We start from the raw sequence: 21,619 nt of genomic DNA, 5'->3' as shown, positions 1-21,619 counted from the left end.
TTTCAATTTATGTTCTTCAACGACTTTGTATGCTAATTAGAAACATTGTATGTGAATGACTTTAGTTGTTGCTGCTGAGACTGCTGTTTCATACACACATACCATACACTCTGAAATTAGTGTGTTAAATTCTATTTTCTTTCTTAATACATTTTATGAAATCAGTCTGCTAAATGCAAATAGGAAAAATACTACTGGGTTATGCTGAGATTGGCAATGGGGAAGATAGCAAAAAAAAAAAATTCTTCAAGAGAAATGTACAATCATTCTAGAATCGAGAAAAGGAGATGATATGGAAGGGTCAACGGAACTGCTTGCATGGTAGGTTGCATTAGTCAAATGGCGATCATCCCTCTAAGTAGTTTGTAGAGACTACCTTGGAGAACATGAAGATTTTTGCTTTAGAAGAATTGGAAACCTAGTCCCTACCCCCAGCAATCTAACCCCATCAACTCTACCATATGCATGTGACATACAATGCTAATTTCTATCAGTTTAGATTTTATATCTAAATGAGTTTCTTCTGGGATTTTCTTTTGAAAATGATTTTTAAAGTAAATGTGAATGAAATGATCATTTCAAGCATTAGTATTGTTATTTAGCGTTGAGGTAGCTATTAGAAATGGGAAAGAGAATAAATGAGCAATGTGTACCCTAAACCTAAGTTACACAAGACTACCTCAGATTTACCCCTTGGGCTCATGAAACGCATTATAGAACAGCAGGAATTTGTAGCATTAATACAAATACAGAGAAAACATAGCTTATTGGAGAGAAAGAATTAGGTGTGCCTTTCAAATCTTCTGACATAATACTTAAAAATTAAGAGATCTGGGGAAATCCAGAAAAAATTTATATTCAACAATGTCAAAAACTCACCTCTTCGCAGTCAAGTGGGTTGGTCTGCAAATCATTAGGAATTTCAGAAGAATCATTTGCTAAAGTATCAAAAGGACTATAGGAAAGGAAATTATGTCCGGCAGAATGTTGGTTATTGGGCTTCAGAAAAGTGAATTCATATTTTCCTAACTCTGTAGGCAAAGGTGGTTGATTGGAATAAGGCAAAGTCCTATCTTCATAACTGGATGGGATTGCAGGCTTTGAGTAGGGATCCGGTGAGAAACAACCTAATGTCTTGGGATTGTTGTATCTCCGAAAGCGTAGAATGATGGTCAGTATTATTGTGACTAGAAACAGAACCGAGATTAGCGCTAAAGCTACTACCAAGTAAAACTGTAGCTCAGATTGGATATTAGAGGTATCTGAACGCTCTTCTTTCATCTCCGGCATTGCCTCTTGAAGACTGTCTGCAAAGACTAGGTGCAGAGCCACAGTGGCCGACAGAGGGGGCTGGCCTCCATCTTGCACAGAAACCAGAAGTCGGTGCCGGGCAGCGTCTCTCTCAGTCAAAGCCCTAGCGGTCCTGATCTCACCTGTGCGCAGTCCCAGGCTGAAGAGTCCGGGGTCCGTGGCCTGCAGTACTCGGTAAGCCAACCAGGCGTTGTGTCCCGAGTCTGCGTCCACTGCCACCACCTTGGTGACCAAGTATCCTGGCTCCGCAGATCGAGGGACCATGTCGAAGAGGGCAGATCTGTCAGGTCCCAGGGCCGGATAAAGGATGTTTGGGGCGTTGTCATTGAGGTCCGAGATGAACACTTGCAGGGTAACATTGGTACAGAGGGCCGGGGAACCAGCGTCACAAGCCTGCAGAGTCAGCTCGAAGGTGCGGACCTGTTCATAGTCGAAAGAACGCTGAGCAAAGATGGCTCCGCTGTGGCTATTGACCGACACGTAGGAGGACAGAGGCAGAGGAACCAGATCACTGCTGACGATGGAATAGGACACTCGGCCATTCCCGTCCAGGTCGGCGTCAGAGGCTGAGACACTGGTGATGGAGGCTCCAGATGGGTTATTCTCGGGGACGTAAACGACGTATGAAGACTGGAGGAAAACTGGGGGATTGTCATTGACGTCAGCTATGTGCAAGGTGAGGGTTTTGCTGGTGGACAGAGGAGGCTTTCCCTTGTCTGAGGCAGTGACAGTAACGTTATATTGTGGTGTCTGCTCTCGGTCCAGGGGCCCATCTGTCAGCAGTTTGTAGTAGTTCCTGGAAGAGGATTCTAGTCTGAAAGGTGCATTTTCCTGTACGTGACATGTGACCTCCCCATTGACTCCAGAATCCCGATCTTCGGTTTTGAACAGGGCAATCACAGTCCCTGACACTGCATCCTCCGCAATGTTATTGGACACAGAAGTAAAAGTCACTTCCGGGTGATTGTCATTTTCGTCTAGAATTTCGAGTATAACTTCGCATTCAGAAGCCAGACCACCCCCATCTCTTGCTCCTACGCTCAATGTATAACTCTCGGTGTTTTCAAAGTCTAGATGTCCTTGAGTTTTTATCTGTCCACTTTTATGATCCAAGTGAAATATATTAAGAGCATTATCCGCTGTGGTTTTAAAGAAATAGGTGATTTCTGCATTGATTCCTTCATCCTTGTCGGTAGCCAACACCCTTACCACTGAGGAGCCTGGGGGCAAATTTTCTCGAAGCCTGACTTTGTAGAAGTCCTGGCTGAAGACTGGTGGATTATCGTTTGCGTCAGTGACGTTGATTCTTATCTGAGCCGTGCCGCTTAAAACTGGGTTGCCTCCATCTACAGCCACTAGAACCAAGTGATGGGAACTCTGCTTTTCCCGGTCTAGAGGTTTCTCCATTACTAACTCTGGATATTTCCTGCCATTGGGGCTCTCCTTCACAATCATAGAGAAATACTCATTAGGGCTCAGTTGGTAACTTTGTAGAGAATTGACACCCACATCTGAATCTACAGCAGATTCTAGCCCAAACCGAGAGCCCTTGGGGGCAAATTCATTGATCTGTAAATTGATGATATTTTGAGGAAAATGAGGTGGGTTGTCATTAATATCTTGTATGACCATGCTTACATGAAAAACATTTAAGGGATTTTCAGCTACAGTTTCTAACGTCAGGACACACACAGGCTTCTTTCCGCACAATTGTTCCCTGTCTATTCTGTCCCTAACAAGTAATTCCCCGCTCTGAGTGCTTACGGCAAAATGCTGCTTCTTTCCATTAACTCGCAGCTTCCGAGCCGGCAAGTCCCGTACATCCAACCCCAGATCCTTAGCGAGACTCCCCACTACAGACCCTTTCTCCAATTCCTCAGGAATAGAGTAGCTGATGTGCTCAGAAAGCGCCCAACAGAACAAAGAAGCGAAGAAAGGATATAGAACTTGCCACCTCAGTAGGTGATCCCTGGATACTGCGTTCCTTCCCATACTTTCTGTGACAGGATTACAGCTCAGTCCCAAGAATCCGCCTTGTATATCTTCCTTGGTTCTTAAGAGTCCGCCGGAAAGGTATGCAGTGCTTTTAATCCGTGTTTTTGGTGAATCCAGGAGATCTGGGAAAGGATCGGTGGAGCAGAGAGCCAAAATAAGTGCCGTATATCTTGTGTGATGTGATCCTGTATGGCTCTGCAGGAAATTACCCTGCTGTAAACTGGCTCCAATTCTTTCTCTCTCGGTATTGGCCGACAGCGGCGCTCAGAGTCTGATCTGATGAAGTGCAAGAAGTAACTCTTCCAAATATTTGATTAGCTACAGGAGGATCCATTCCGTTGAACAGAGGCAAGAGAATCCTCAAACTTTGTGACGGTGGAGTTGATCGTTTTAGACTGTCAGTTTTTCAGGTAATGAGTGTAAGCAATCAGTGACTTCCAAAATGGAGCAAATAGCAATGGGGAAAGGATGTAGTTTTTAATCGAAAAACATCTTTTTATTTTATCATTAAAATACTTTTTTTGGGGGGGAGAGCATATTTCAGGTATATAATGAAAGAACATTACATTGTTATTATATATTTAGTGTAGGCTACTGGGAAGTAATATAAATTATAAATCGTTTCCCCATCAGTTTAAAGGAATCCTTTATTTAATATATTGTGGTTTTAGAATTCTTTCTGACCCCAATTTTAAGGTTTTCTTGGTAAAGATACTGGAATGCTTTGCCATTTCCTTCTCCAGCTCATTTTTACAGACAAAAACTGAGACAGTGTTAAATGACTTGCCCGGTCAAACATTTAGTAAATGTCTGAGATCGGTTTTGAACTCATTTAGTCTGGTTTTAAGCCCATTTTCTACCCACTGCGCCACCTAGATGCCATTATTTAATATTACTAATAGCATTTCAAAGATTCACTTTATGTTTAACACTAGCGCCTAAATATAGCCTTCAAATCCATCCCACAATGACATACACTTCTCATTTCAATCAAATTCATACTTTATATTTTCCAGGATCTTTGCTCTTCCTCTTCCATTTGTGTATAGCAAATATATAGCATTAGTTTTCCTTGTTTGTCTCAGCAGATACTTTCAGTTATATAACAACTCAGAGACATATGCACACACAACCCTTAATTTCACTCAGCAGCAAACAAAAAATCTTTCCATTTAATCCTGAAATATCCTAGTGTACATTTTTGTTCTTCCTTCCTGCCTTCCTCTCCCTCCTACCTTTTCTCTTTCCCCTTTCCTCCCTCTATCTATATACGTGTGATTTTTTTCTCCTTATTTTATTGAGATTGTCTTCAAGACCACATTTTTGCACACCTTATTTAACCTAAATATTTATTATTGACTTCTTTACATTTTAATAATATTTTTTCTTTTTAAATATGAAGTTCATTTCTATTTTTAGTGACTTATCTAAATCTAAAACAAGTGAAATAAAATTTAAAGTGAAATTCATTGTTTCAGGTATTAAGGGAAAGAATTCTATTCTGTCATTCATGAACAGAAAGAGCAGAGCCAGGGCAGGGAATGATATTGATTTATCTGCATCTTGGGATTAGATCAATATTTGAATGCACTACATAATTATACACTTCTCTTCATGATGACTTCCTAGAAGCCAGTTACATTTTTTTGAAGCACACATAAAGATTACAAGCCTTATTCTGTTTTCACAATAACTGAGGTGAAGTGAAAGAAATGGAGACAAAGGATGTGAAGAATTATAGCTTTTGAGTTATTCATGAATTATTGATTGTTAATATTTTAAATATTGGGTCCTTGTTCATTGGCAAAGCATACTCCTTTGAAAACTGAACTGAACCACTAATGATATTTTTATCATAAGTTGAACCAAAAACTGAAATTAAATTGTGACTGAATGGAAAAATGGCTCAAGGAAAAGCAGAAGAGTTTGAAAAGTAAGTTTCAGATTTCCTTCACAAGCTAGTTGTACAATATTTCAGAGTCTTGATTCTTTTTGTACAGCAAAATAACGTTTTGGTCATGTATACTTATTGTGTATCTAATTTATATTTTAATATATTTAACATCTACTGGTCATCCTGCCATCTAGGGGAGGGGGGGGGGGGGGGGGTAAGAGGTGAAAAATTGGAACAAGAGGTTTGGCAATTGTTAATGCTGTAAAGTTACCCATGCATATATCCTGTAAATAAAAGGCTATTAAATTAAAAAAAAAAAGAAAGAAAAGTAAGTTTCATCTTGAGTCCAAGTAAAGTTAGAACCATAATTTGCCCCATCTTGCAGTGCTTCTGACAAGCATGAAAAAGAATACCATGAAGGTACTTGCTGTTTAAGCAATATCTACTACCAAGAATGAAGACTCTGAGAAATTCTGAGAAAAATGTCACCAATTCCTCCACCAAAACCAACGTATATGGTCATACTCAATACAATTGCTGGGCATTGGAGAGGTTGAAGGACAGATGTTTGAAAATTCATTTTGTATTTATAAACTCAAAGATCAAAGGCTCGAAGAAAAACCTTCACTCAAAAACCTCATTCCCATAGATCATTAATATTTTCTATAGAAAAAGAGATAGAGGGCTCTGAACATGTTAATCATTGAGCAATATTACAAAAATAAAATCGATAGTGTATCTACAAAGGGTAAATAAAAGGTTACTGATGTAACAGAAATATCTTTGTGTGATCAAACCACTGACTAGCTATGGAACCAAAAGATGTGAAGGTGAAAATTAGTCTATAGAAAATTTGTCATGAGTCCTAACTAAACAATACCACCTCAAGATTATTCACAGATCAAGTGACAATGGACAGGCAGAAAATCATCATTTTTATAACTATCTACTTTCATCAACAATATCACATTTTTATTCTATTCCTTCAGTACCTGAAGGAAAAAAAATTGGCAATAAGACAAATTAGGATGAGTGGCTGACTATACTAGACAGGTACAAACAGAAGAAATCCCAAACATTTTGGAAGATACATCATTTTACAAGATCCCACAAGGAGGAAAAATATTACAAAGAATTGGGGGGAAATACTTTGGACATTAATAACCACTAACCCCAAATTTGACTTTCTCATGTTCATAACATTTTTGTGAGAATGTTATATCCAACATGTATCTATGATGGAAATATTACATATGAAAAGGAAGGTTTTCCACAATATTATCTATATCAGAGCTTATCTTAACAGTCACACAAATACGCAAATGGTAAACAGAATATAAGATCTGTGTATATGTCTTGCTCTCTGTCTGTCTCTCCAAATCTGTCTGTCTGTCTCTCTGTCTCTGTCTGAGTCTCTGTTTGTGTGTGTTTGTGTGTATGTGTAAATTTTGTTCTGCTGAGCCAAGAAAATTTGGTTCCACAGAACAAAATCCAGTCTTAAAAAGCCTTCTTTCAACAAAGTATCTCTTGCTTGTATGGTTTCTTGATAAAAGCAATCATTGATACATAATATACCTGTTTTTATAAATGGTTGATTTTAAAATGTCAAGAGATATATAATTTAGGAAGAAATATATTTAACAAAGATGTTTATATTATCATGGAAAACATTCTGCAAAAAGTTCAAGAAGGAGAGAGATTCTCTATAAATGCTTCTCTTTCCAGATGATATTGTATTAATTGCACCAAGCCTCAGAACATCCGAAGGCATTCTCAATAAAATCTATGACTACTCCAAAAAGATCAGTTTAACAATTTATATGTAAATGATTGGGAAATTGTCTCCCTCCCCCCTCCCCCCAGACTATGACATACAATTGGATGATCTTTGAGGTAGAACATCATTGTCATGCACTGCAAATGGGAAATGAGTTGGAAGAGAGAACATTGAAATTCTTTTAAGAAATAGAGAAGTTCTTTTAATGATCCTAAACTTCACCCTAGCACAAAAACCCACCTAAAAACAACAACAAAAAAAAGACAAACCAAATATTCCCTATTGATGATAGCTACTTGTGAATCTTAGGACATTATACTTACTGAACAAAAAATTCAAGTTGTAAGTAACGTGCACAAAAATCAGTGGAGAAATGTATGATGGTTGCTAGTAGACAGAAGCAGAATTTCCTATATGCAAAATATGGTATAAGGATACCATCTAAAAAATGTATAGTTGGATATGAAGTGAGAGTGAGAGATAAGAGATGGACAATTTGAATGACAATCCGGTTTGCACAAAATGTAAAAACAAACAAATAAACAAACAAACAAAAAATTAGAGAAGACTTCTGCCATATTGATTCTCATTGGAAAATCACTAGAATAATATTGACATAACTTGGACAAGATGAGGGGAAAAATAATTTTCAATCAGCACTGATGATTGTCCAAATAGATCGTTTTACAGAGTCATTAAAATATATGTGATACAAAGTGGGTTTTACAAAATATAAGTCTGTCATCATTAAAATTTATGGATATAAGATAATTTGGGGGCTTTCATAACAAATAAGGATTTCTTTTGATCTCAAAAGAATTAGATCATTGCGCTAGATATGTACTGGACTTAAAAACAAACTTAGGAGTGAGAAATAGTAGAGAGAAATGACTATATAATCTTGAAAACCCAAATTAATAATAAATGAATCATTCAGCTGTTCAAAGAGATGTTCCTTAGAGCAAGTTTTTAAAACTTTTTCTACTCATGAACCTTTTCCTTCCAAAAAAATTTTATGTGACTCTAGGTATATAAGTATTTAAATAGATATACAAAACAACCACTTACTGATAAGAAATCACAATTTCATAACCCCCATATTCAGTTATGAGATCCCAAGTGGAATGGCAACCTACAGTTTAAGAAGCTGGGTCCAAGAGCAACACAAAAGATCAGGTCTAACCAACAGCCATTTATAAGATCATATGGCTTTTACAATAAAGAATCTCCATTTAAACAAGCTTGAATTTTTTAACCATTTTTAAGGATAGGTTGATTGGAATTTTGATGTCTTTGATACAGAGACTTCTCAGTTGAGAAAGCTCATTCTACCAATGACAAATTGAAATCTTCTCTTCTTATAATTTTATAGATATGCCTAGAGTACTGAAAAGTCCTTTAATTTCAAGGAAAATTATGCCAAGAATGAAAAACAAGTGTGTTGCTACATACCTTTTCTAAGGATTCAAAAGTTTAGTCAACTATTGAACAAAAACAAGTTTAAAAATCAAACTGCCCTTAAAGTTGAGGAACAAGGTAAATAGAAGTATATTATCCTGTTGAACATCCTTAAAAATATCATTCTGATAGGCACACTCTGCATATTACCAGAATACTTAGTGAAGGAGCCAAAGAAAAAGAAAAAAGGAAAAAAAACTCACCTGAAGACAGTTCTGTTCATTTTGTAATAAAACTGTGCCAGGCATATAATCTGATACCAACACAGAGTCCTTTTTTTCACAACTATCTTGACTAATTAAAGTATCTGCATAGTTGGGTTGAGGAAAAAGCATTTGGCTCTTTTGAGAATCCATGGTGAGGGAAACCTCATGGGAGTATGTCTTGAGGTAAGCTCTAACTCCATCAATGCCGACAAACTGTGAAGCATCCACCCCTGAAAAATGTCCATTGGCTGATTCCAACAGTTTGGAAATCCGCCACTTTCGAAGCCTGAGTGCCAATAAGATTATAATGAATATAAAGAAAAAGCAGGAAACAGTAGCCACAGAAATGACCAAATAGAGTGTGAGGCTTGAATCCTGTTGGTCTTCAAAGGCCTTTGGGTTGCTAAGGTCTGAGAGAATTTCTGGGATGTTGTCTGCCACAGCCACTGTGACACTAACTGTTGCAGATAAAGGAGGTTCCCCATTGTCAGTGACTGCCACCACTAGACTCTGCTTGAGGGAGTCTTTGTCATGGAAAGCCCGAGCTGTCCTGATTTCACCTGTGTGCAGGCCCAAAGAGAAGAGGCCTGGCTCTGAAGCCTTGAGCAGGCGATAGGATAACCAGGCATTCTGTCCAGAGTCTCCATCCACTGCCACAACTTTGGTCACCAGGTAGCCTGGCTCTGCAGAACGAGGAGCCAATTCTACTCCTGTGGAACCATCTGTTGGAAAGGTTGGGTACAGGATTTCTGGGGCGTTGTCATTTTGATCAAGAATGAATAGATTCAAGGTTGCATTGCTACTTAGAGGAGGTTTCCCGGAATCCTGGGCAGTCACTGTTAGCTGCAAATCCCGAAACTGTTCATAATCGAAGGAGCGCAGAGCATAGAGAACACCAGTCTCAGAGTTAATGGAGATGTAGGAGGAGAGTGGAGTCCCATAGATGGTATCTTCCTCGATAGAATAAGTGATATGGGCGTTTTCCCCACTGTCCGGGTCACTAGCTGTCACTGAATAAATGGAAGCAGATCTAGGATTGTTTTCCCGTATGTAGGCAGAGTAGGATGTTTGGCGGAAGCTGGGTGGGTTGTCATTGTTGTCTGCCACGTGCAGGGAAATGTGGGCGCTTGTAGACAACGATGGAATCCCTTGGTCCGTGGCTGTCACGGTGAAATTGTACTCAGAAACTTGCTCCCGGTCTAAGGCTCTGACAGTCATCAGACGGTAATAATTTCCATAGGATTTTTCTAATTTAAAGGGTAGATGTTCGGGAATGGAACATATGACTCGACCATTGTCTCCAGAGTCTCGATCATGCACGTTTAAAAGGGCAATCACGGTGCCAGGAGGTGAGTGTTCCGGAACCGAGCTGGTTAAAGAAGCGACAATAATCTCTGGGGTGTTGTCATTCACATCCAGAACTGTAACCTGTACTTTAGCTCTGTTTAAGAGACCACCACCGTCCCGCCCTTGAATTTCCATTTCATAGGCTGCAAACTCCTCAAAGTCCAGGGTTTCTCGAGTAAAGAGCTGAGCTGTGTGAGAATCCAGATGGAAAATCTCGGAAGCTTCGTCTTTGAAGTATCTCACTGAATATGTCACTTCCCCATTAACTCCTTCATCTGGGTCAGTGGCATTGACTGTCAGTAGCAGTGTCCCCTTGGGCACATTCTCAGGAACACTCACGCTGTATTCCGACTGAGGGAACACTGGCGGGTTGTCGTTGATATCTAGAACAGCCACGCGGATTCTCGCAGTTCCTGATCGCACAGGATTTCCCCCGTCCATGGCTGTGAGGGTGAAGTAGTGGACAGGTTCCTCCTCCCGGTCTAGTGCCCTCTCCAGCACCAGCTCCGGATACTTGGCTCCATCGGTTCTACTTTGCACGTGCAAAGAGAAGTGACTATTTGAGCTTAGCTGGTAATTCTGTAGGGAATTTATTTCCAAATCTGGGTCCCTAGCATTCGGAAGTGGAAAACTCGTACCCACTGCTGCATTCTCACTGATTTTTATTTCCACTTCGTCTACCCGGAAGCGGGGAGCATGGTCATTAATATCCATCACTTCTATTTCCACTCCATAAATGTTGATTTTGTCGTCCATTAGAATCTCGACATTTAAAAGGCACTTTGGGGTCCCGGGGCAAAGCTCTTCTCTGTCTATTCTATCCACGGTCAACAAACTGCCGCTTCTAACATTCAGAGCAAAAGGCTGCGTCTTACCTCTGGAGACTATGCGGGCTCCGCTCTCCGAAAGCTTCTGAGGCTCCAAGCCCAGATCCTTGGCCACATCACCCACAAAAGAACCTTTTTGCATTTCCTCCCACACAGAATAGCGAAGCTGCCCAGCTCCGTTCTCCCACAGCATCCCCAGGAGAAAACAAAAGAGGATTCGGCCCCAACAGTCCTGTCGCCTCGGAGCAGCCTGGGCCATGGTTGTCCTACAGCGAAATTGGCTTTGTCTTGGTTCCTTTGCGTTCTGGGTTACCGGCTTTCGGAGATCAAATCGCGGACTAGGAGAGCTTTCTAGTTCAATCAATTCCAACAATGTATGTCTGTCTAATCTCGTAGCGTTTTTCCTTGTAGGAGTGGCCAAGATCCGGATGGATCTCTCCCATTACATTTATCCTCCTGATTGGTGAACAGCGGCACTCAGAGTCCTAACCAATTATTGCACCTTTCTAGGAAAACTAGATAGATTCTAACATATTGATGTCAAATATATTTCTCTTCTGTGCCTTTGTTCCGGTGTCTCTCTGACAGTAACCACAACCCTTATATCTCAAACGATCACAGTTTATATTTCACTTATGCCTACATAAATCTTTCTCATGATTTTAGAATACTTAGGATCTTGATATTTCATTATTAGGAAATTTAAAAAAATCATCTCTTTCCATATATCATGAAAATTCAAATCCCCATTCCCGCATTAAAAAAGAAAGGAAATGATGCCAAGAGGGTTAATAATTCTCTGAGTGAAATTGAATCAATTGAGCCAAAATGTAGCCACTTGCCTGTTAGGTCCATAAATGTTAAGATTTTCCACATCAAGACTAGTACAAAATAGCCACAAATCGGAGAATTAAAATTTCAAAGATAATACTAAATGAGTAGAAAAGTTATAGAATGATTATCAAATGATCCCTAAAGGTACAAGTTCACCACTATTCCTGAGGATATACATACTTTTGAAAAACAACAGTGGCCACTTTTTAAAAGTGCAAGTAAAGGGATGGAGGATTAAGTGGTAACCATTACTAATCCTAGAGGAGCACATTTTTCTCACATACTTTCTCAATACTCATCTACATGGCTTCACATATATTTGATCTTATTGACATTTTGTGATCATTAATTTTTTTTAGTGCAAATTATATAAGATAATTAAAAATAAAGCAATCGGCGGTAAGGAATGATGCAGTTATAAATATATTTGGAAAGGGCACTGATAACATTTCATACATAAAATATCATAAAATAAAGAACCCACCTGTTCAAGAGTATTTCTTTGTGAACTGACATCACTATTTACTCCATTGATTAAAGTGGAAGAAACATCTGTGTTGAAAATATTGAGAGATGGAGGACATTGATCAGCTGATTTCAAGTAATTGAATTCGGTGTTTCCTGGGTGTGACGACACACACAAATTATAGGAATAAGGCAATGTCCTTTCACTGTAGTTTGGGGGGTTGTTGGACTTAGAGCAAAGATCAGCTTGGAAACAGCCCCATCCTTTAGGACTAGATGATCGTTGAAGGCGAAGAGCAATGGCCACTATCACTGTCACGAGAAACAGCATAGATATTAAGACTAGAGCCACTACCAGGTAAAACTGTAACTCAGACTGGGAGTTCGAGGTGTTTGAATGCTCCTCCCTCATCTCAGGCAGCGCTTCCTGCAGACTATCTGCAAAGACGAGGTGTAGAGCCACCGTAGCAGACAGAGGGGGCTGGCCTCCGTCCTGCACTGAGACCAGCAGGCGGTGCCGGTTTGCATCTCGGTCAGTTAAAGCTCTTGCTGTCCTGACTTCGCCTGTTCGCAGCCCCAGGCTGAAGAGCCCGGGATCCGTGGCCTGCAACACGTGGTAGGCCAGCCAGGCGTTGTGTCCCGAGTCAGCGTCCACTGCCACTACCTTTGTGACTAAGTAGCCGGGCTCCGCAGAACGAGGGACCATGTCAAAGAGGGCAGAGCTATCTGCCCCCAGTACTGGATAGAGGATATTCGGGGAATTGTCATTGCGGTCAACTACGAATACTTGAACAGTCACATTGGCACTGAAGGAGGGGGAACCAGAATCCCGGGCCTGTAGAGTCAGCTGGAAAGTTCGGACTTGTTCATAATCGAAGGAGCGCTGAGCAAAGATATCTCCACTGTGGCTATTGACCGACACATAAGAGGCCAGTGGCAACGAGACCAGATCACTATTGATGATGAAGTAAGACACCCGGCCATTTTCTTCTAGATCTGCGTCATAAGCTGAGACCCTGGTGATTGACGATCCAGAGGGATTGTTCTCGGGAATGTAAGCGACGTAGTATGGTTGGAGGAAGATGGGAGCATTGTCATTGATGTCAGCAATATGTAAAGTGAGGGTTTTACTATTATACAGAGGAGGATTTCCCTTGTCTGTGGCAATCAATGTGATATTGTACTCTGGTATCTGCTCACGGTCTAGGGCCCCGTCTGTCAGTAGCTTGTAGTAATTTCTAGAAGAGGATTCTACTCTGAAAGGAACAGAATTTGACTGCATATAACATGATATTTCTCCATTATCTCCAGAATCTATGTCAAGCGTTTTGAAGAGGACAATTACTGTTCCTGGTAAGGAGTCTTCCAGGACAGAACTGACTAGAGATGTTACTATTATTTCAGGTGCGTTGTCATTCTCGTCTTGTATGTCTATGACAACTTTACACTGGGTGGAAAGACCTCCCCCATCCTTAGCTTCTATATTCATTGTGAATCTTTTTGTGACTTCATAATCCAGAGACCCCTTGGTTCTGATTTCGCCTGTGTTTGGGTTCAGAGAGAACATCTGCCGGGCATTCTGAGTGATGCTGGTCAAAGAGAAGGTAATTTCTGCATTGACCCCCTCATCTTTGTCTGTGGCTGTCAGGCAAAGCACAGAGGAACCTGGGGGTAAGTTCTCCCGAAGACTAGTTCTATAGAGGCTCTGACTGAAGACTGGGGGATTATCATTGGCATCAGTGACATTTATCCAGATTTGAGTAGTTCCACTGAGAGGGGGATCTCCCCCATCCATAGCTGTTAGGACCAAATAATGAGAAGTTTGCATTTCTCGGTCCAGAGGTTTTTCCAGTACTAATTCTGGGTATTTTCCTTCATCTGGATTTTCTTTTTGTACCAATGAGAAATACTGTCCAACACTTAGATAGTAATTTTTGAGTGAGTAGATAGTTATATCAGGGTCAGTGGCTGATTCAAGAATCCATCGCGCACCTGGCAAGGTGGACTCAACAATTTCTAAAATTATTTCATTTTGACTGAACTGTGGAGCATGATCGTTAATATCCTCAATCGATACAGTGACGTGAAAAATATTTAAGGGATTTTCAACCACAGCTTCCAGCTGCAATTTACATACAAGTCTTTCCTCACATATCTCCTCCCGATCTATTCTATTGCTGACCAATAATTCCCCGCTCTCCTTTCTCAAGCTAAAGTATTCCCTCTCTGCACTCACCCGCAACTTCCGATTCGGCAAATCCAGGACCTTTAGCCCTAGATCCTTGGCGAGATTCCCCACCACGGAGCCTTTCGCCATCTCCTCAGGAATCGAGTAGCTGATGTGTTCGGAAAGCGCCGGGCAGAACAAAGATGCCAAGAAGGCATAAAGCACTTGCAGCTTATGAATCTGTCTGCTCTCCACCGGGTTCCTTCCCATTCTTCTGGCTTCTTTTATGTTGTCTTTCTAGCTTTGCCGAATAGCTGTATGTACCACTGCCGTAATCCTGCAGAAATATGAATCTTAGCCCCAAGGTATATTCCTTTGAAATGAGGATTTCCCAAGAAAGGGTCTGCGGCACAGCGAAAGCGAGTCAATCTATGCTGATCTCCTCTCTTCTGTGTGTTTTATGACGATGCAGGAAGTACTAGGAAGCAATTCTGTTTCAGTTCTAATTCCGAACTGGCCAGCAGCGGCGCCCAGAGGTTCATTCCCAAATTGCAACAATATTTTACTTTCTTGAACCAACCTTTGCAACTCAAGAACATAATAATTTTTCTTCCCGTAAGAGCTTCGTCTTTAAAATATTCAACGGGTTTGAATTCTTTCTCGCGTATGTGCCGGGAACACAAAAATACAGGAAATGCCGTATTTAGTCCACCCTTTGACTAAACCAGTATGACAATGACTTCAAAGACATTTTGCTGAGGAGATGGGGAGAGGCAGAAAGGGAGATTGCAAGAAGACACGCATGACGTTACCTTCCATAACAGCCAGCCAAGTTAAATCAGATTTTTTTTTTTTTACCTCCAGGAGTTTTAATTTTCTTATAAAGACATAATTCTGTGAACTTATTTTTAAAAGTCTTATGGAATAGATATTTCCCATAATAATTGTTTTAAAAGATGTATTTCACAAATAATGTTTAGACATTAGAATACTCTCAGAGTCTCATAATGGCGGGAAATAAAGTCAAACTGATCATGATAATCATTCTCACCAATGATAATCCACTAAAAGAATTTATGAGTCAATTTCAAGGCTTCTTTTCAAATCTGCCATTAACACCATTAAAAAGGAACAACTGCCCAGAAATAAGCTATTCCTATTCACTTTAATGAACATATTTGTTTCATCTTTGCTCTAATATTAATGTTTCTTTCCTTTAAAAGTCCCAGAAGACACTTAGCACTTCTTTAGCTGTTAAAGAGATATTTCTCTCTCCATTTCCCCCACTTCCTACCCTAGACATCAATAATAATACTTTCTATGTAAAAAATTGAATAGGAAACAGCAGAGTGGGCAGAATTACTATTCTAAACTGTTTCTTTAGGGGTGTGCCTGGACTTGTGATGAGGAAAAATTAACTATGAAAAAAGAGTTGGGGAAATTTAAGTCTCCTACAAATTTAACATTTGGCATTCTGAATTTATGAAATTAGAGTCCTAGAGAAAGATGCTCTGCTTACCAAGTATTATCATGAATTTCAAAGTCAAAACATAATTGGAAGAACACAAATAGGAAAGACTTAATAAATTCAGTGTTGTAAAGGGTGACATCATAAATTAGGGAAGCATGGAAAAATGTCTTTGTTGGATGTATAGATAAAGAAAGAGTTAGTGACCAAATCAAATAGAAAGGATCTTGGGAAGTAAAATGAATAATTTTGATTACATGGAAATAAAAAAGTGTTTGCACAAAGAAAACCAATGAGGTAAAAATAGAAGGCAAACAGGAAACTGGGAAGAAATTTTACAAGTTTCTTTGATAAAGACCTTATTTCTTATTCAGCCAAATTTACAAAAATATGATCAATTCCCTAATTGATAAATGATCAAAGGATTTGAATGTCAGTCCTCAGAAGAAGAAATCAAAATCATAAATAGTAACATAAAATGTTCTAAATCATTATTGATTAGAGAAAAGCAAATCAAACAATTCTGAAATTTGCTCTTATTTATTTGATACAAAAGCAAAATGACATGCTGGAAAGGATGTGGAAAAATCAAGACACTACTGCATGGCTGGTGAAATTGTGAACTAGTCCAACAATTCTGGAGAACAATTTGGAATTATGTCCAAAAACTATGTCCATAGCTATAAAACTATGCATATCCTTTGACCCAAGAAGGTCACTATCAGACCTGTAACCTAAAGAGATTAAAGAAAAGGAGAAAGCATCCATATGTACAGAAATATGTACAGCAGCTCTTTTTCTGTGGTGATAAAGAATTGGAAATTGAAGGGATAATCATCAATAAGTAATGGCTAAGAAGTTATGGTTTATGATGATGATGCAATACTATCATGCTATAAGAAATGATAAACAGCATGGTTTAAGAAAAACCTGGGAAGACTTCTATGAATTGATGAAAAGTTAAATGCGCAGAACCAGTAAAGGATTGTACTCCTCAACAGCAATATTATAACCATGATCAACTGTAAAAGACTTAATTACTTGATAAAGACAATTGTCCAAGACAATATCCAATTCTGTGATAAAATGCCATACATCATTATTTTTTTAAAATTTTAAAATAATTGCTTTGAATTTTCAAAGCACATGCAATGAGAGTCTTCAACATTCACTCTTGCAAAACCCTACATTTCAAATTTTTCTCCCTCCATTCCCCCACCTCCTTCTCTAGACAATAAGCAATCCAATATATGTTAAACATATACAATTCTTCTATACATATTTCCACATTTATCATGGTGCACAAGAAAAATCAGGCTATCCATCTTTAGAGACTGATGAACTCTGAGAGCAGATGGAAGCATAATTTCAAAACTTTATTTTTCTTGTCATCTTTTGTGTGTGTTTTCTTTTGCAACATGGCTAATATGGAAATGTTTTGCATGACTTCACATGTAAAATGAATGCCATATTGCTTTTCCTCTCAAGGAACAGGGAAAGGGAGGAGACAGGGAGAGAATCTGGAACTTTAAAAAAAAAAAACTTTTAAAATGAATGTTAAAAATATTTGACATGTAATTTGATATATTTAATGAAATAAATAAATAAAAAATAAATAAATAAAAAAATTAATAAAAAGCTTCATGTTGAACTTAATTACAAGTCAATTCCATAAGTTCCATGATTTTAAATGAAATATTTAAAAATCGTAATCCTCACTAAGACAAGTTATATTTTTTTTTTTTGTAAGAAACAAGTTTATCTCTAGTGTGCTTAAACTATTATATCAACTCCCCTTCCCGAGTTACAAGAGTCCAAATTTGTCTCATAGGGATAATGAACTTCATCTGGGTAATAAAGTACACTACCTCTAGGGGATTCTAGCTCCTTTAAAGACTTAAGAATCTAATTTCCTTTGTCCAGATTCAAGACTGAGTTGGTCAGAAGGTGAGTTTCCCCAGAGCCCAGGAGAGAAGCAACTGATACCCAAAACATCAACATTTGCAATTTTCTATGAAAAATGTCTAACTAAAGAATAAATTTCTTAAGCCAGTCCCCACTCAAAAAGAAAAAGAAACAAAAGGTTAATCTAGTGCTAACGTTGGACCTTCTTTTAGCAATTTTATGGCCAAGCAGAAAAATGAATTGTCTGCACAAATATTACAGTTCATATGTAAAAAAGAGTACAAATATGAAAGGCATCACTAGTTTAATTATGATAAATAAAAGAATGTGATGTTTTAGTAACCTAGCAATGATTAATGAAAAATAAATAAAAATTTCATAAGTGAGTTATTCAACCTTTTTTGTAGGAAACTAAAGTGAAAACCAACTATAGTAGATAGTGAAGAAATGAAATAATTATTGATGAGATGAAAAACTCACAGAAATGAGAGCAGGATCTTTGATAGAAAACTTCGAATCTTCTGGTATTAATAAAGGCTCCTTTTTCTCACAACTCTGCTGACTAATTAAAGTATCTGCATAATTAGGCTGAGGAAAAATTAATTGGCTCTTCCTAGAATCCATGGTGAGAGAAACCTCGTGGGAATAAGTCTGGAGAAAAGCATGGACTTCATCGAGGCCCATAAACTGGGAGGGAGGGATGTTCTTCAATTGGCCACTGGAGGATTTTAACTGCCGTGAATTTTGCCTGTATCTTAACTTGATCACCAATAAGACAACAATGAAGACAAAGAACAGAGAAGATACCACCACGACTGCGATTACAAGATAGAGAGTGAGACTTGCATCTTCCAGATGCACTGTAGTCTCTAGATTGCTGAGATCTGAGAGGATCTCGGGGATGCTGTCAGCGACAACCACTGTGACACTGACAGTGGTAGACAGAGGTGGTTCCCCATTGTCTGCGACTGCTACCACCAGACTTTGCTTGAGGGCGTCTTTATCTAGGAAGGTCCTGGTTGTCCTGATCTCCCCAGTGTGCAGACCCACGGAGAATAGTCCAGGCTCTGTGACTTTCAGCAGCCTGTAGGATAGCCAGGCATTCTGGCCAGAATCTCCATCTACCGCCACAACCTTGGTCACCAAATAGCCTGACTCTGCAGATCGAGGAGCCAACTCCACTCCTGTAGAGCCATCTGTTGGGAAGGTAGAGTACAGGATTTCCGGAGCATTATCATTCTGATCCAGGATGAATAGAGTCAGAGACACATTGCTGCTGAGAGGTGGGTCTCCCCCGTCCTTAACTGTAATTTGAAGCTGCAAATCCCGAAATTGTTCATAATCAAAAGAGCGCAAAGCATAAAGAACGCCAGTCTCAGAGTTAATGGAGATGTAGGAGGAGAGAGAGGCCCCATGGAGCATGTAATCCGAAATGGAGTAAGTGAGTTGGGCGTTCTCTTTGGTATCGGGATCACTAGCAGTCACTGAATAAATGGAAGAGCCTCTTGCATTATTTTCATGGATGTAAGCAGAATAGGATGTCTGACCAAAGCTGGGTGAGTTGTCGTTAATGTCTTCTACTTGTAGGGGAATGTAAGTGTCTGTAGACAGCAGTGGAGTTCCTTGGTCTGTTACTGTTACTGTAACATTATACATGGATATCTGTTCGCGATCTAGAGCTCTGTCAATCACCAAAGTGTAATAATTTGCATAGGATTTTTCTAATTTAAAAGGCAACTGACCCGAAATGGAACAAGTGACGTGACCGTTATCTCCGGAATCTTGATCATGTACTTTTAAAAGGGCAACCACGGTTCCTGGAGGTGAGTTTTCTGGGACTGAACTGGTGAAAGAAGTGACCATCACCTCTGGAGCATTGTCGTTCACGTCTAGAACTCTGATCAGTACCTTTGCACTAGTCATAAGACCACCACCATCCTGCCCTTGAATTTCCATTTCATAGATCTTCGATTCTTCATAGTCCAGTGATTCTACAAGTAATAGCTGTCCAGTTTGGGAATCCAGTTGGAAAATCTCTGAAGCTTTGTCATCAATGTTCCGAAAAGAATAGGTCACTTCTCCGTTCACTCCCTCATCCGAATCCGTAGCATTCACCCAGAGCAGCAGGGATCCCTTGGGCAAATTCTCCGGAACACTCACGCTGTATACTGACTGAGTAAACACTGGGGCGTTATCATTCGCATCTAGGACTAGCACGCGGATTCGAGCAGTGCCTGAGAGACCTGGATCTCCCCCGTCCCAGGCCTTCAGGAGAAGGTGATGAACAGATTCCTCCTCCCGATCCAATGCTTTTTCCAGCACCAGTTCCGGGTACTTGATCCCATCTATTCCACTTAGCACATTCAGAGAGAAGTGATTGTTCTGACTTAGCTGATAGTTCTGGAGGGAATTTACCCCCACATCTGGATCCTTCGCACTGGGAAGTCCAAAACGTAAACCCGGTGCTGCATTTTCATTAATTTTTATTTCTACTTCATCTGTCCGGAAACGTGGAGCATTATCATTAATGTCAATCACTTCTACTTCTAAGCCATAAATTTTCACTTTGTCCTCCATTAAAAGCTCCACATTTAAAAGACAGATAGAAATCCCGAAACAAATTTTTTCTCTGTCTAATCTGTCTGCGGTGACTAAACTGCTGCTTCTGACATTGAGAGTGAAATGCTGCTTACCTCTGGAGACTATACGGGCACCGAGCTCTGACAGTTTGCGGGGCTCCAGTCCAAGGTCCTTGGCTATGTCACCCACGAAAGAGCCCTTTTCCATTTCCTCAGGAATTGAGTAATGAATGTGCAGGGCCCCGGTCTCCCACAGCGATCCAAGGAGACAGCAAAGCAGCATTCGTCCTCTGCAGTCCCAAAGTCTCTGTAGAAAGATCATCACTGTATCCGCAACCGAATGTTTGGATCTCCTATTTTTCAAGTTATCTCTGGACTGATTCTTATTTTCTCAAGACGTCGCGATTATTACTGGGTGATTACTGGCAGAATCTGAAAGGCTACAAGGCTTTTGATATAACTCCGTGAAAATCAGGAATAAGCTTTTTCTGAGCTGGAATTCTTTGTATTGTAGGAGAAAGGATAGGCTGGAGGGATCTCACCGCGTCTTTCCTCTTCCTTTTTCCTCTTGATTGGTGAACAGCGGCGCCCAGAGCCTTAATCTGTTACTGCATCCTTTTAGGCAAACAGTAGATTACCAGAATATTAACAGTGTGTGACTTTCCTGTTTTTGTTTTACATGGTTTTCGTGTTTTACATTCTCTACGAAAGGAGCACCAGTCATTCGGAAATGAAGTTTTCAGTTAGTTACACAAATATAAATACTCGTTATAGCTTCTAATTACAATCACCTTTCCCCATTTCACACTTGAAATATCAAGGTTTCATTATAAGAAATTCTTATAACATAAAATAAAAACCAAAGAATCAACTTAATCACGTTTAAGATGTATTTATATGAGAGTAAATTTTCATCTCCAAAAATGTCAAATTTATGTTTTCTCATGCTAATTTGTAGAAAATACTTCCTTAATAATTTACTTTTTGAACTGTCACCTAATTAGCCCAAACCCGTCAAAGTATAGACTCTATCAGAATCTGAATATCTTGACTTATTTTAAAAAGTTTATGATAACGCAATAACTTTAATAAAACATTTTTGATAATTCTCAACAGCAAGAAATTGATGAGATTTATTCCAAACCATATTGAAGGGATTAACTACTTCCAAATTTACCACCATATCAATTCTGTTGACAAAAATTTGTCAGAAAAAACAGCAGATATAACATTTCCACATAGAATTAAAGATTCAAGTTGACAGACATGTTGAATAGTGCTGAAATGTATATATATATATGTGTGTGTGTGTGCGTGTGTGAGAGAGAGAGAGAGAGAGAGAAAGTTGCCATCTACTTTATCTCATACCTACATGGAACTAAGGAT

General features: G+C 39.4%; 2 protein-coding genes across 13 annotated transcripts in view; both read right to left on the bottom strand.

The window, feature by feature from the left end:
• The window catches only part of LOC100926346 (protocadherin gamma-C4), a 169,531-nt gene that overhangs the window by 71,236 nt on the left and 76,676 nt on the right, over positions 1 to 21,619 (bottom strand). Inside the window, exon 1 of one of the 12 annotated variants that reach the window (XM_023505326.2) lies at positions 18,135 to 21,530. The exons of 9 other annotated variants lie outside the window; for them this stretch is intronic. In XM_023505326.2, coding sequence (XP_023361094.1) covers positions 18,135 to 20,555 — 2,421 coding nt within the window. In that variant the 5' untranslated portion in view covers positions 20,556 to 21,530. Of the gene's footprint in view, positions 1 to 8,638; positions 12,116 to 14,350; positions 14,751 to 18,134; positions 21,531 to 21,619 lie in introns of those variants that run through there. 2 more of the 12 variants (XM_031953443.1, XM_031953430.1) reach the window with 2 other exon arrangements.
• LOC105750727 (protocadherin gamma-B2-like) lies at positions 1,246 to 5,146 on the bottom strand. The gene is given in 2 exon segments (XM_023505353.2): positions 1,246 to 1,349; positions 1,351 to 5,146. Coding segments are annotated over 2 exon segments (1,986 nt in total). The 5' UTR covers positions 3,304 to 5,146; the 3' UTR covers positions 1,246 to 1,316.

This window comes from Sarcophilus harrisii, chromosome 2, assembly GCF_902635505.1.
Source record: "Sarcophilus harrisii chromosome 2, mSarHar1.11, whole genome shotgun sequence".
Classification (NCBI taxonomy): Eukaryota; Metazoa; Chordata; class Mammalia; order Dasyuromorphia; family Dasyuridae; genus Sarcophilus; species Sarcophilus harrisii.
The sequence above is the reverse complement of the archived record's forward strand: the minus strand, read 5'-3'. Positions and strand labels throughout refer to the sequence as shown.